Source organism: Pristis pectinata, chromosome 7 (assembly GCF_009764475.1).
Source record: "Pristis pectinata isolate sPriPec2 chromosome 7, sPriPec2.1.pri, whole genome shotgun sequence".
Lineage (NCBI taxonomy): Eukaryota > Metazoa > Chordata > Chondrichthyes > Rhinopristiformes > Pristidae > Pristis > Pristis pectinata.
The window spans coordinates 54,173,738-54,190,271 of NC_067411.1; the positions used below are offsets into that span (position 1 = coordinate 54,173,738).

Here is a 16,534-nt window from a genome sequence, read left to right on the forward strand (position 1 = left end):
ATTAAGGCCATATTCACTTTATAAATACTTTCATTCTTCCTCTTCCTCTCCTCTCTTCCTTTTCTCCGTGGTTTGCTTGCTTTCCCTTAACAGTAACGAAAGGTTTAATTAATAACCAGATGAGTGGTGTTGTCTCTCCCACTCACACCTCCATGTTCTTCTCCCACACACACTCACCTATCCACCTAGTTTTTTTCTCTCTTTCTTCACCTTTGCCATTCCTTCCCTGGATACACCCTGGTTCAATCTGCCCATCATCTCCTCCCCATCTGGTTCCTCCTATCACCTATCAGCCTCTGTCCCAACCCTCCTGTGTACTGCTAAAAATTGACAATCTTTCCTCTTCCCTCTCAATCCTGACGCAGGGTCTTGGGCTGAAACATCAGCTTATACCTTTTGCCTCCACAGATGCTGCTTGACTTACTGAGCTCCTCCAGCATTCCGTTTTTTTGTGTTTGTATGCGTTGCTGCTGAAGAGCAGTGGATGAATGAGAAACTAAGAGCACAGAAAATAAGAAGTAGGAGCAGTGAAGGTCAGGCCACCACTTGAGCCTGCTACACCAATGCATAAGATTCCTTTCTGTTCTAATCTGGCCTTGATTTTCCTGCCTTATTCTCATAACCTTTGATTCTCCAAAAGCCTACCTACCTAGAATTTCAATGATAAAGAACCATCTGAGAGATGAAATTCCTCCTCATCTCTGTCAACCCCTTAGCTTGACATTATGCTTTCCTGTATGAGACTTCCCCACCACACGAGGTCAACAGTACATATAAGCTAGGAATTGCAAGTTAGAATGACAGGGCACTTGAAAGAAAATCCGTCCTGAAATGTTTACTTGCAAATCAGATCCCCCTTTCTTGTGCTGGAAGTCTAACTGCATTGATCCATCTTACCTTTCATTAGGTAAAGCTGGTTCTGAATGTGACAAACTTATACTTAGTCTTATGTTACTTTCCATATCCAACATGTGCAGCTAATAAACATTTAATCAGCATTCAAATCTGCTGCTCCTTTCCTCTTGAGCACTAATCAATGTTTTAAACCAAGTCCCAATTTGCAGCTGTTTTTTAGGCAGTTTAGGACTTTTCTTACATAAGGACTGGAGATTGTCAAAATAAATCAAAAATCCTATCTGTTCACTGTTCTTAGAACAAGTACAATGATTTAGAGCATGGAACTGGTGTATGTGAAAACTTGACACTCAGTTGTTACTTTCTACTATTATCTTTGTTACCATGAAGTGACCATGATTTTCCAGGAGAATTGTGAAGAGTGACACTAATGTAGAAGTATAATAACTTGCAGACCACAGGTTATAGCAAATCAGATGTTGGACTTGGAGGCAAATATTTTAGTTGCTTCTGCATATCATATTTCGGTAAACATTAGCTTGAATTGTAAGCACAGAATTCCGGATGCACCTCATTTCAGACAAATGAATGTCACAGTATCCACTCCCTGCAGCTGAATGAGAGAAGGAATGTAAAAGACTGGGTCATTTATGGTGTCACAATGGCGCTAAGTCCCTTTGTGTAGAACTCAGGAATACCAGAGACCGGACTCTTCTGAGTATTGATATTTACAGCTTTGACTATTTTTCCATAATCTATCCAGTCATCTATTTCTTCAACAAAATTATATTTGTCAAACACAATTTTCCTTTATTAGATCTAGGCTAGCTGTCCTTAACCTTTCAATATCTAAGGGTTTCGTTTCGGCAAGAGAATTGGCCAAGGACTTTGGAGCGGCTAAGTGTTTTTTTTACTAATCGGGAATAGTGGGGCAAGATTGCGCAGGTGTGTGATGTCAGTGGGTAGCGCGCAAACTGTTTAAAAAGAAGACCGCCATATCCAGCGGGCAGCATTCAGAGCAGGCAGCAGAGTGAGAAGTAGTAGAGTAATTGGGCTTTGGTTCAGTGGTAACGGGGCGAGGCAAGGTAGATGCTAATAGAGGAAAGGAAGTAGTATGAATGTGGTTTTCTGTGCTCGGTGTCAGATGTAGGAGGTCCTGGAGTCTCCCAGCCTCCCGGACGGCCACATCTTCACCTGATGTGTCGAGCTGCAGCTCCTAAGGGACCACGTTAGGGAACTGGAGATGCAGCTCGATGACCTTCGTCCGGTCAAAGAGAATGAGGAGGTGATAGAAAGGAGTTGTAGGCAGGTGGTCACACTGGGGCCACGGGAGTCAGGCAAGAGAATCACAGACAGGAAGGGGAAGGGGAAGAGGCAGGGACTAGAGAGTGCCCCTGTGGCTGTACCCCTTGACAGTAAGTACTCCTGCTTGAGTACTGTTGGGGGAGACAGCCTACTAGGGGAAGCAACAGTGGCCTCTGGCACAGAGTCCAGCCCTGTGGCTCAGAAGGGTAGGGAAAGAGAGAGGAGGGCAGTAGTGGCAGGGGACTCTATAGTTCGGGGGTCAGACAGGCGATTCTGTGGATGTGAGCGAGAATCCCGGATGGTATGTTGCTTCCCAGGTGCCAGGGTCCAGGATGTCTCTGATCGGGTCCACAGCATTCTTGAGTGGGAGGGAAAGCAGTGGTACATGTTGGTACCAACGACATAGTTAGAAAGGGGGATGAGGTCCTGAAAAGTGAGTTTAGGGAGCTAGGCAGAAGGCTGAAGAACAGGACCTCAAGGGGAACAATCTCATGATTGCTGCCTGTGCCACGTGATAGTGAAGGTAAGAATAGGAGGAGATGGCAGATGAATGCATGGCTGAGGAGTTGGTTCAGGGAGCAAGGTTTTAGATTTTTGGATCATTGGGATCTCTTCTGGGGAAGGTGAGACCTGTACAGATTGGATGGGTTACACCTGAACTCCAGGGGGACCAATATCCTTGCAGGCAAGTTTGCTAGTGTAGTATGGGAGGGTTTAAACTAGTTTGCAAGGGGGATGGGAGCTGGAGGGATAGGTCAGTGGAAGAAGTGCATGGAGTAAAGTCAGATCTAACATATAGAGAGGCTTTGAGGAAGGAGAAGCAGAGTATAGGGTATAAAAGTAGTAAGGTGGATGGGCTTAAGTATATTTAAGTATATTTACTTAAATGCAAGAAATATCAGGAATAAGGGTGATGAACTGAGAGCTTGGATAAATACATGGAACTACGATATTGTGGCTCTTGCAGAGACTTGGCTGTCACCAGGGCAGGAATGGATACTGAATATTCCTGGATTTCAGTGTTTTATAAGGGATAGGGAGGGGGGCGGAGAAGAGGAGGAGGGGAGGAATTACTGGTCAGGGATACTATTACAGCTGCAGAAAGGGAGAATAATGTAGAAGGATCCTCTCTAGAGTCAGTATGGGTGGAAGTTAGGAACAATAAAGGAACAGTAACTCTACTGGGAGTATTCTATAGGCCCCCTGGTAGCATCAAGGATACTGAGGAGCAGATTGGGAGGCAAATTTTGGAAAGTTGCAAAAATAACAGGGTTGTTATCATGGGAGACTTCAACTTCCCAAATATTGATTGGCACCTGCTTAGCACCAAAGGTTTAGACGGAGCAGAGTTTGTAAAGTGTGTCCAGGATGGATTCCTGTCACAGTATGTTGACAGGCCGACTAGGGGGAATGCCAAATTAGATCTAGTATTAGGTAATGAACCAAGTCAGGTGACAGATCTCTCAGTTGGTGAGCATTTGGGGGACAGTGACCACCTCTTGCTAACCTTTAGCATTGTCATGGACAAAGATAGGAGCAGAGAGAATGGGAAGATATTTAATTGGGGAAAGGCGAATTATGAGGCTATAAGGCGAGAACTTGGGAGTGTAAATTGGGAGGACATTTTTGAAGGGAAATGTACTATGGAGATGTGGTTGATGCTCAGGGATCACTTGCAGGATGTTAGGGATAAATTTGTCTCGATGAGGGAGAGAAAGAATGGCAGGGTGAAGGAACCATGGGTGACAAGAGAGGTGGAACAACTAGTTAGGAAGAAGAAGGCAGCATACATAAAGTGTAGGCAGCAAGGATCAGATAGAGCTCTTGAGGAATATAGGGTAACAAGGAAAGAACTTAAGAAGGGGCTGAGGAGAGCAAGAAGGGGACATGAAAAGGTCTTGGCCAGTGGGGTTAAGGAAAATCCCAAGGCTTTTTTCACTTATGTGAAGAGCAGAAGGATGACGAGAGTAAAGGTAGGACCGATTAAAGACAAAGGTGAAAAGATGTGCCTGGAAGCTGTGGAAGTGGGTGAGGTCCTCAATGAATACTTCTCTTCAGTATTCACCAAGGAGAGGGGCATTGATGACGCTGAGGACAGTGTTGGTGAGGTTAATGTTCCAGAACATGTGGATATCAAGAAAGAGGTTGTGTTGAGCTGTTAAAAAATATAAGGACAGATAAGTCCCCGGGGCCTGATGGAATATTCCCCAGGCTGCTCCACGAGGCGAGGGAGGAGATTGCTGAACCGTTGGCTAGGATCTTTGAGTTCTCGTTGTCCATGGGAATGGTACCGGAGGATTGGAGGGTGGCAAATATTGTCCCCTTATTCAAAAAAGGTAGTAAGGATAATACAGGGAATTATAGACCAGTGAGCCTTACTTTGGGCTGGGCAAGCTGTTGGAAAGGATTCTTAGAGATTGGATCTATGGGAATTTAGAGAATCATGGTCTGATCAGGGACAGCTAGCATGGCTTTGTGAAGGGCAGATCATGTCTCACAAGCCTGAAAGTGTTCTTTGAGTAGGTGACCAGGCAGATTGATGAGGGTAGTGCAGTAGATGTGGTCTACATGGATTTTAGTAAGGCATTTGACAAGGTTCCACATGGTAGGCTTCTTCAGAAGGTCAGAGGGCATAGGATCCAGGGAAGCTTGGCCGTGTGAATTCAGAATTGGCTTGCCTGTAGAAAGCAGAGGGTTATGGTGGAGGGAGTGCATTCAGATTGGAGGGCTGTGACTAGCAGTGTCCCACAAGGATTAGTTCTGGGACCTCTGCTTTTCGTGATTTTTATTAATGACTTGGATGAGGGGGTAGAAGGGTGGGTTGGCAAGTTTGCAGACAACACAAAGGTTGGTGGTATTGTGGATAGTGTGAAGGATCGTCGAAGATTGCAGAGGGACATTGATAGGATGCAGAGCTGGGCTGAGAATTGGCAGGTGGAGTTCAATCCAGAGAAGTGTGAGGTGGTACACTTTGGAAGGACAAACTTCAAGGCAGAGTACAAAGTTAATGGCAGGATTCTGGGTAGTGTGGAGGAGCACAGGGATCTGGGGCTTCATATCCACAGATCCCTGCAAGTTACCTCACAGGTGGATAGGGTAGTTAAGAAAGCTTATGAGATGTTAGCATTCATGAGTCGTGGGATCGAGTTTCAGGGCCGTGAGGTAATGATGCAGCTCAACAAAACTCTGCTTAGACCACACTTAGAGTACTGTGTCCAGTTCTGGTCGGCACATTATAGGAAGGATGTGGAGGCATTGGAAAGGGTGCAGAGGAGATTTACCAGGATGCTGCCTGGTTTAGAGAGTATGCATTATGACGAGAGTCTAAGGGAGTTAGGACTTTACTCTTTGGAGAGAAAGAGGATGAGAGGAGACATGATAGAGGTATACAAAATATTAAGAGGAATAGATAGAGTAGACAGCCAGTGCCTCTTTTCCGGGGCACCAATGCTCAATACAAGAGGGCATGGCTTTAAGTTAATGGGTGGGAAGTTCAAGGGCAATATCAGAGGAAGGTTTTTTACCTAGGGTGGTTGGGGCATGGAATGCGCTGCCTGGGGTGGTGGTGGAGACAGGTACATTGGTCAAATTCAAGAGATTGCTAGATAAGCATATGGAGGAATTTAAAATAGAGGGACATATGGGAGGAAGGCATTAGATAGTCTTAGGCGAGGTTTAAAGGTTGACCCAACATTGTGGGGTGAAGGGCCTGTATTGTGCTTACTGTTCTATGATTCTATGATTCTATTAAAGTCCTGAATCATATCATCTAATTGTTATCTGTTAGAGATGGTGGACTATTTCATCTACAATTATCCTTGTGTCCCTTCTTGAGCAGAGTTATAGAAGTGGCTATCTGCATCTGCACAACATAAATTAGCTATTAAAGGATTAATAAATTGTGGTTAGAACCTCTGCTATTCCTTTTCTATTACCCCTCTTGAGTTCTACTAATATTTTCTGAAGTAATTCTTTTCTGAATACAGGAAATGCTGGAAGATGAGATCCACCTAAGTTGCCTTTTGTCTCCTGGTTGTCAAATGAGGCAACGATAATGTTGTTAGTCAGTTATGGTGCCCAGTTTTTGTTAATTACAATGGTGGGATGTAACGGTTAGCATAACACTATTACAGTGCCAGTGACCCAGGTTCAAATCCTGCCCGTCTGCAAGGAGATTGTACGTTTTCCCTGTGTCTGCGTGGGTTTCCTCCAGGTGCTCCGGTTTCCTCCCACATTCCAAAGATGTACAGGTTGGGAGCTGTGGGCGTGCTATGTTGGCACCGGAAGAATGGCAACACTTGCAGGCTTCCCCCAACACATTCTCAGTAACACAAAAAGACACATTTCACTGTGTGTTTCGATGTACATGTGACTAATAAATAAATATTTGATAAATATCTAAAAATATTGTTAAAAATGATTATGGTGGCCATACAGGATCATGTTTCCCAGTCTCAAATGCACAAAAGGTTCTGAGAAAATCACCCAGATTGAAGTGGGAGGGAAAGGCATTTATTATATTGCTGGGTAATGAGGAAGAAAATTATGACCCATCAAACAATCAAAAGAAACTTGCTTTAGAATCTCTAAGAAGATTTCTTACAAACCATCTTGCAACATGAAAACATCTGAACCTCTATAACAAACTTCACAGGAGAGATGCTGGTATTTGCAAAACTGGTACATGGTTGAACATTGATTTTGTGATATGTATTAATCACCACTGATGTCTTTTCAAATAATAATTTGTTATTTTTATTTCAGTCCAAAGGAGCAAAGGATAAAGATACTGCAGAAAGCTTGCATTTGCGTAGTCTACAATACCTAGAGAGGTATCTGTACCTCATTCTTTTTGACACTTATCTACACCTAGAGAAACCAGGAAAATGGGAAAGAACCTTCAAAGAATGGATGACTGAGGTAAGAGATCAAAGCTCAGTATTATTTCTGATTATTTTAAAGCCATTATTTGGTGCATGGCTTGTGTTACATTATATGAATTCCTGTGACCATGATTTCAAAATGGCAATGTTTTCCCAATATGATATTTGTAGCATTTGAGATTCCAGTTGTTGCAAATTTGAAATAACTGTAATATATGACAATGCGTACTTAAAGTAGATAAATCCCCTGGGTCCAAACGCAATGCATCATGGGTTGCTGAGGGAAATATGGATGGAAATTGCGGAGGCATTGGCATGAAATTCCAAACATCCACAGATAGAGAGTTTGTACCTGAGGACTAGGGAATTGTAAATGTTACCTTTCTTCAAATAAAAATATAGGAATACACCAAGTAATTGCAGGCCAATCAGTTTAATCTTGCTCAGAAATAATAATCAAGAACAGAATTAGCAGTCTCTTGGACATAGTGGATTTATTAGTAAAAGGCAGCTGGGATCTGTGAAAGCCAAATCATGTTTAACTCGTGGGTGTAGTTAAATGAAGTAACAGAAAGGATCAATGAAGAATATACAGTGGGTGTTGTGTATATAGACTTTTAAAAGGCCTCTGTTGAAATGTTGTACAGTAGCTTTGTTGTGAAGATTTGAAGACCATGGAAGGAAAAAAACAGATAAAAATTGACTAAGGAGCAGGAAACAGTAGTAGAGGATAGTTCTTTTTCAGATTGGAGGGAAGTCTGCAAAGGTGTTCCCCAGGGATAAATAGCAGGAGCACAGCTTTTCTTGATGACCTGTTCCAAGTTGTTCAGAGTAAAATTTCCATATTTGCAGATGAGATCAGGTGCATTGGTATTGCAGTTGAGTAAAGGTAACAACAGAGACATGAGAGAGGAGCTGGCCAAAGTTGATTCGAAGGAGACCCTAGCAGGAATGAGAGTAGAGCAGCAATGACAGGAGAATCTGGGAGTAATTTGGAAGATGCAGGATCACTTCATAACAAAGAAGAAGCAGCACTTGAAATGGAGGAAACCACGGCTGACAAGAGAAGTCAAAGGCAGCAGAAGAGCAAAAGATAGGGCATACAATATTGCAAAAATTAGCAGGAAGCTGGAGAGTTGGGAAGCTTTTAAAAACCAACAGAAGGTTTTTTAAAAACTAACAAAAAGCAATAAGGGGAGAAAAGATGAAATATGAAGGTAAACTAGCCAATAATATCAAAGAGGATACCAAAAGTTTTTTCAGACATAAAAAGAGTAAAAGAGAGGCAAGAGTGGACATCGGACCACTGTAAAATGACACTGGAGAAGTAGCAATGGGGAACAAAGAAATGGCAGATGAACTGAATAGTTATTTTGTGTCAGTTTTCACTGTGGAAGGCACCAGCAACATGCTAGAAAATCAAGAGAGTCGGGGGCAGAAGTGAGTGTAGTCACTATTACTAAGAGGAGGTACTTGGCAAGATGAAATGTCTGAAGGTAGATAAGTCACCTGGATCAGATGGACTACACCCCAGGATTCTGAAAGAGATAGCTCAAGAGATTGTGGAGGCATCTTTCAAGAATCACTAGATTCAGGAATGGTTCCAGATGACAGGAAAATTGCAAATATCACTCCACTCTTTAAGAAGGGAGGGAGGCAAAAGACAGGAAATTATAGGCCAGTTAGCCTGACTTCAGTGGTTGGTAAAATTTCAGACCATTATTAAGGATGAGGTTTCAGGATACTTGGAAGCACATGATAAAATAGGCCGAAGTCAGCATGGTTTCCTTAAGGGCAGATCTTGCCTGACAAATCTGTTGGAATTCTTTGAGGAAGTAACAGGCAGGATAGACAAAGGAGAGTCAGTGGATGTTGTTTACTTGGATTTTCGGAAAGCCTTTGACAAGCTGCTGCACATGAGGCTGAAAAACAAGATGGGAGACCATGGTATTACAGGAAAGGTACTAACATGGATAGAAGATTGACTGACTGGGAGAAGGCAAAGAATGGGAATAAAGGGGGCCTTTTCTGGTTGGCTGCCAGTGACTAGTGGTGTTCCACAGGGGTCGGTGTTGGGTCTTCTACTTTCCTCATTTATATGGATGATGGAATTGAGGGTTTTGTGGCCAAGTTTACGGATGATACAAAGATAGGTGGAGGGTCAGGTAGTGTTGAAAAAGCAGGGAGTCTGCAAAAGGACTTGGACAGGTTGGGAGAATGGGCAAAGAAGTGGCAGATGGAATACAGCGTAGGGAAATGTACGGTCATGCACATTGGAAGAAGGAAGAAAGGCATAGACTATTTTCTAAATGTGGAGTGAATTCAGAAATCGGAGGTGCAAAGGGAGTCTTGGTGCAGCATTCCCTAAAGGTTAACTTGCAGGTTGAACCCATCGTAAGGAAGGCAAATGCAATGTTAGCATTCCTTTCGAGGAGACTAGAATATAAAAGCAAGGATGTAATGCTAAGGCTTTACAAGGCATTGGTCAGACCACATTTGGAGTATTGTGAGCAGCTTTGGGCCCCATATCGAGGGAAGGATGTGCTGGCATTGGAATGGGTCCTGAAGAAGTTTATGTGAATGATCCCAGGGATGAAAGGGTTAATGTATGTGGAGCATTTGATAGCTCTGGGCCTGTACTCGATGGAGCTTAGAAGGATGAGGGGGATATTATTGAAACCTACTGAATATTGAAAGGCTTGGATACAGTGGACATGGAGAGGATGTTTCCAGTAGTGGGAGAGTCTAGGACCATAGAGTAAAAGCATGTCCCTTTAGAACAGAGATAAGGAGGAATTTCTTCAGCCAGACGGTGGTGAATCTGTGGAATTCATTGTGACAGACAGCTGTGGAGGCCAAGTCATTGTGTATATTTAAAGTGGAAGTTGATAGGTTCTTGATTAATAAGGGCATCAAAGGTTACCGGGAGAAGGTAGGAGAATGGAGTTGAGAGGGAAAAATAAATCAGCCATGATCGAATGGCGGAGCAGACTTGAAGGGCCGAAAAGCTTAATTCTGCTCCTATGCCTTATGGTCTTATGACACAAAGCTTGAAAGCTTTGTGAACTGTGAGGAGGAAAATGAAACATCATAAAAGAGCATCTAAACAGGATGGTGGAATGCATAGATTCACAGAAGATGAAATTTAGAACCATAGAACCATAGAAAAATACAGCACAATACAGGCCCTTCGGCCCACCATGTTGTGCCGACCTTCTAACCACACCTAAGACTATCTAACCCCTTCCTCCCACATATCCCTCAATTTAAAATTCCTCCATATGCTTCTCCAACAATCTCTTGAACTTGACCAACGTATCAGGCTCCACCACCACCCCAGGCAGTGCATTCCATGCACCAACCACTCTCTGGGTGAAAAACTTCCCTCTGACATCTCCCTTGAACTTCCCACCCATAAACTTAAAGCCATGCCCTCTTGTATTGAGCATTGGTGCCCTGGAAAAAGAGGTGCTGGCTGTCCACTCTATCTATTCCTCTTAATATTTTGTATACCTTTATCATGTCTCCCCTCATCCTCCTTCTCTCCAATGAGTAAAGCCCTAGCTCCTTTAGTCTCTCCTCATCATCTATACACTCTAATCCAGGCAGCATCCTAGTAAATCTCCTCTGCACCCTTTCCAAGGCTTCCATATCCTTCCTATAATGAAGTGACCACAATTGGGCACAGTACTCTAAGTGTGGTCTAACCAGAGTTTTGTAAAGCTGCATCATTACCTCGCGGCTCTTAAACTCGATCCCATGACTTATGAAAGCTAACATCCCATAAGCTTTCTTAGCTAGCCTATCCACCTGTGAGGCAACTTTCAGTGACCTGTGGATATGAACCACCAGATCCCTCTGCTCCTCCACGCTGTCCAAAATCCTACTATTAACCTTGTACTCCTCCTTGGAGTTAGTCCTTCCAAAGTGTACCATCTCACACTTCTCCAGATTGAACTCCATCTGCCACTTCTCAGCCCAGCTCTGCATCCTATCGATATCCCTCTGTAAGCTTCGACAGCCCTCCACACCATCCACAACACCACCGATCTTTGTGTCGTCTGCAAACTTGTTAACTCACCCTTCCACCCCCTCATCTAAGTCATTAATAAATATCACAAAAAGTAGAGGTCCCAGAACTGATTCCTGTGGGAACCAGCCCTCCAATCAGAATGCACTGCCTCCACCACAAACCTCTGCTTTCTACAGGCAAGCCAATTCTGAATCCACATGGCCAAGCTCCCCTGGATCCCTTGGCCTCTGACCTTCTGAAGAAGCCTACCATGTGGAACCTTGTCAAATGCCTTACTAAAATCCATGTAGACCACATCTACTACACTACCCTCATCAATCTTCCTGGTCACCTCCTCAAAGAACTCTATCAAGCTTGTGAGGCAAGATCTTCCCTTCATAAAGCCATGCTGGCTGTCCCTAATAGTCCATGTTTCTCTAAATGCTCATAGATCTGATCTCTTAGAATCCTTTCTAACAGCTTACCCACCACAGATGTAAGGCTCTCTGGTCTATAATTCCCTGGACTATCCTTACTACATTTTTTGAACAAGGGGACAAAATTTGCCACCCTCCATTCCTCCAGTACCATTCCCGTGGACAACGAGAACTCAAAGATCCTAGCCAATGGTTCAGCAATCTCCTCCCTCACCTCTCGGAGCAGCCTGGGGAATATTCCATCAGGCCCCGGGGACTTATCTGTCCTAATATTTTCTAACAGCTTCAACACATCCTCTCTCTTGATATCTACATACTCTAGAACATTACCCTTACCGACACTGTCCTCAGCATCATCAATGCCCCTCTCCTTGGTGAATACTGAAGAGAAGTATTCATTGAGAACCTCACCCACTTCCACAGCTTCCAGGCACATCTTCCCACTTTTGTCTTTAATCGGTCCTACGTTTACTCTCGTCATCCTTCTACTCTTCACATAAGTGAAAAAAGCCTTGGGATTTTCCTTAACCCCACTTGCCAAGACCTTTTCATGTCCCCTTCTTGCTCTCCTCAGCCCCTTCTTAAGTTCCTTCCTTGTTATCCTATATTCCTCAAGAGCCCTATCTGATCCTTGGTACCTACATTTTATGTATGCTGCCTTCTTCTTCCTAACTAGTTTTTCCACCTGTCTTGTCACCCATGGTTCCTTCACCCTGCCATTCTTTCTCTCCCTCACCGGGACAAATTTATCCCTAACATCCTGCAAGAGATCCCTGAACATTGACGACATCTCCATAGTACATTTCCCTTCAAAAATGTCCTCCCAATTTACACTCTCAAGTTCTCGCCTTATAACCTCATAATTCGCCTTTCCCCAATTAAATATCTTCCCATCCTCTTTGCTCCTATCCCTGTCCATGACAATGCTAAAGGTTATGGAGCAGTGGTCACTGTCCCCCAACTGCTCACCCACCGAGAGATCTGTCACCTGACCCGGTTCATTACCTAATACTAGATCTAATATGGCATTCGATCTAGTCGGCCTGTCAACATACCATGACAGGAATCCATCCTGTACACACTTAACAAACTCTGCCCCATCTAAACCTTTGGCACTAAGCAGGTGCCAATCAGTATTTGGGAAGTTGAAGTCTCCCATGATAACAACCCTGTTATTTTTGCAACTTTCCAAAATCTGCCTCCCAATCTGCTCCTCAGTATCCTTGATGCTACCAGGGGGCCTATAGAATACTCCCAGTAGAGTTACTGTTCCTTTCTTGTTCCTAACTTCCACCCATACTGACTCTAGAGAGGATCCTTCTACATTATCTACCCTTTCTGCAGCTGTAATAGTGTCCCTGACCAGTATCACCACCTCTCCTCCTCTTCTCCCCCCCCCCTCCCTATACCTTTTGAAACACTGGAAACCAGGAATACTCAATATCCATTCCTGCCCTGGTGTCAGCCATGTCTCTGTAATAGCCACAATATCGCAGTCCCATGTACATATCCAAGCTCTCAGTTCATCACCCTTATTCCTGACACTTCTTGCATTTAAGTAAATGCACTGTAGACCATCCACCTTTCTACTTTTATACCCTGTACTCTGCTTCTCCTTCCTCAAAGCCTCTCTACCAGTAGATCTGACTTTTCCCCATCCCCTTCTTCCTCTAACCTACCCCTCTGGTTCCCATCCCCCTCGCAAACTAGTTTAAACCCTCCCGAACCACCTTAGCAAACATGGCTGCAAGGATATTGGCCCCCCTCGGGTTCGCGTGTAACCTGTCCTCTCTGTACAGGTCCCACCTTCCCCAGAAGAGATCCCAATGATCCAAAAATCTAAAACCTTCCCTCCTGCACCAACTTCTCAGCCACACATTTATTTGCCATCTCCTCCTATTCCTACCTTCACTATAGCATGGCACTGGCAGCAATCCTGAGATTGCTACCCTTGAGGTCCTGTTCTTCAGCCTTCTGCCTAGCTCCCTAAACTCACTTTTCAGGACCTCATCCCTCTTCCTACCTATGTCATTGGTACCAACACGAACCACGACTTCTGGCTGTTCTCCCTCCCGCTCAAGAATTCTGTGGACCCGATCAGAGACATCCCAGACCCTGGCACCTGGCAGGCAACATACCATCCGGGATTCATGCTCACTGCCACAGAACCTCCTATCTGTTTCCCTAACTATCGAGTCCCCTATCACTACTGCCTTCCCTCCTGAGCAGCAGGACTGGTCCCAGTGCCAGAGACCTGGCTACTGCTGCTTGATCACTGCAGGTCATTCCCCTCAACAGCTTCCAAAGCGGAAAACCTGTTACTGATGGTAACAGCCTCTGGGGTCCTCTGCACTATCTGCCTGTTCGTTTTCTTTCTCCTTTTCTCTCCCCTGACAGTCACCCTTCTATCTACTTCCTGGACCCCAGAAGTACCTGCTCTAAGGTGGGTGACTGTCTCCCGATGTACAGTATCTACATAACTCTCTCCCTCCGTAATGCTTCGCAGTGTCTGAAGCTGCGACTCCAGCTCAACAATGCTGAGCTGAAGTTCCTCCAGCATCAAGCACTTAGTGCAGACGTGGTCATCATGGACGACCGCAAGGTCCATGAGCTCCCACATCAAGCAGCTGCAGCACACCACCATGTCCTCCATCTGAACTAATTCTTTCCCTACCTAGTTTTTTCCTACTTAAAAATTTATGACAGATAACAGGTAGACCTTACCTTTACCTACCAGTAACTCTCCCGCCTTGCTCCTTTACGCCGAAGCCCCTTGAGCCAAAGCCCAAAAATACTCTGCTCCCACTCACTCCGCTGCTCGCTCCGACGCTGCCCACTGGTTATGGCAGTTTTTTTTAAACTGTTCACATGCTACCGACTGACGTCACGCACCTGCACAGTTACTCCCCACTATCCCCGAACCGTTAGAAGAAAAAAAACTTACCTGTTTGGAACTCCTCGGCTGCTTCCGTTCGCTCGCCTCTCACTCCCAATCGAAAACGCTGAAGACTTCTCATCTCTTTTTAAACTGTTCTTGCGCTAACGACTGATGACACGCGCCTGCGCAGTTATTCCCCGCTATCCCAGAACTGTTAGAAGAAAAAAATCTTGTCTGTTCAGAACTCCTCGGCTGCTTCTGTTCTCTCGCCTCTCGCTCCTGATTGAAAAAAAATTTGATGTAGAAAATTGTGAAATGTTATATTTCAGTGGGAAGAATGAGGAGAGGTTATTCAAACTGGAGGGCAAAGTCCTAAACAGGGTAGAAGTTGGGATGTCACGTTACAACTGTACAAGTTGTTGGTGACACCACACTTACACACTTGTGTGTAGTTCTGGTCACCCAGCTATAGGAAGGATGTCGTTAAGCTGGAAAGAGTGCAGAAAAGATTCACAAGGATGTAACTGGGACTGGAGGGCTTGAGTTACAAGGAGCGATTTAATAGGCTGGAACTTTTCTCGTTAGAGCTTGGGAGGTTGAGGGATGACCTTATGAAAGTTTATAAAATCATGAGAGAAGTAGATTAGGTGGATGGTCACAGTCTTTTTCCCAGGGTAGGGGAGTGGGCATAGTATGTTATAATTGAACCTTCCACTTCTACCTCTGGCAGATTTCAGATTCTTTTATGCCCGTGATGTATAACTTTATGACTCTCAGAACACATAGATCTGTGGGCTTGTGTACATAAATGGCTGAAAGTGGCAGGGAAAGATCAGAAATGATTATTTTAAAAAAAGTATATGAGATCATTGGACGTTATAGGTAGAGGCATAGAGTACAAGGGCAAGGAAGCTGTGGAGTTTGATCATCCGATTGATGTCTGCTGGCACTCAACTTGTGGGTGCATCGGCAACATTTGCTGCTCAGGAAATATTGGTGAGCTTGCTGAATTCCTGACCAAGTATAACAGATCATCCCCAGGGCTCACTCCAAGCTAGTCAGGTTCATTGGTGAACCTGGTGGCACCTTGTGATTATGACACTTCCTTAGTTTCACAGATTTTTAAAAGTAGTTCAAGTTTATTGTCATAGGCATACATACCCAGGGTATAAATCCCATGAAAGTTAGCTTTTTTGCAGTGGCAGCACAGTACATTATAAACATGACAAACTTAAACTAACATAAACTTAAATTAATATAAATTATACATAATTTACACAACATAATTAACAAAAGTAAACGTAATGACATTAGTGCAAGTTGAGAGAGAGAAAAAAGAAATATCGTCCAAGGGTTTCTCAGGTCGGTTCAAGAACCTGATGGCAGTGGGGAAGAAGCTGTTGTTGAACCTTGAAGTGTGGGTCCTGTGACTCCTGCCTAATGGCAGCATCAAAAAAAGGACATGGCCTGGATGGTGGGGGTCTTAATGATGGATGTCTCCTTCCTGAGACATTGCCTCTTGTAGATGTCCTCAGTGGTGGGAAGAACTGCACCTGTGATGGAACTGGCTGAGTTCACCACTCTCTGTAGCCTCTTGCGTTCCTGTGCATTGGAGCCGCCAAGCCAGGCCCAGATGCAATCAGTCAGAATGCTTTCCACTGTACATCTGTAGAAGTTTGTCAGAGTCTTTAAAGACATGCCAAATCTCCTTAAACTTCTAAGAAAGTAGAGACACAGGCACGCCTTATTCAGGATAGATACTCTGAGATTTTGACACCCAGGAACTTAAAGCTGTTCACCCTTTCCACCGCAGACCCTTCAATGAAGACCAGTGCATGTTCACCTGACTCCCTCTTCCTAAAGTCCACAGTCAGTTCCTTGGTTTTATTGACATTGAGCACAAAGTTGTTGTTGCGACACCACACAACCAGCTGACTCACCTCACTCATGTACGTCACCTTGTCGTCATCCGTGATTCTGCCACCAACAATGGTGTAATCGGCAAATTTGTAGATGGCATTGGAGCTATGCTTAGCCACACAGTCATAGGTATAGATTGAGTAGAACAGGGGACTAAGCATGCAGCCCTGAGGTGTGCCTGCGTTGATGGTCAGTAAGGAGGAGAATTGATTGTGGTCTCCCAGTGAGGAAGCAAACAAACCAA

The 16,534-nt window shown here is 44.3% G+C and overlaps 1 protein-coding gene across 1 annotated transcript in view; it reads left to right on the forward strand.

Annotated features, from left to right (window-relative positions):
* LOC127572589 (paladin-like) overlaps positions 1 to 16,534 on the forward strand; it is a 126,065-nt gene that overhangs the window by 95,069 nt on the left and 14,462 nt on the right. Inside the window, exon 14 of the mRNA XM_052020008.1 lies at positions 6,925 to 7,080. Coding sequence (XP_051875968.1) covers positions 6,925 to 7,080 — 156 coding nt within the window. The remainder of the gene's footprint in view (positions 1 to 6,924; positions 7,081 to 16,534) is intronic.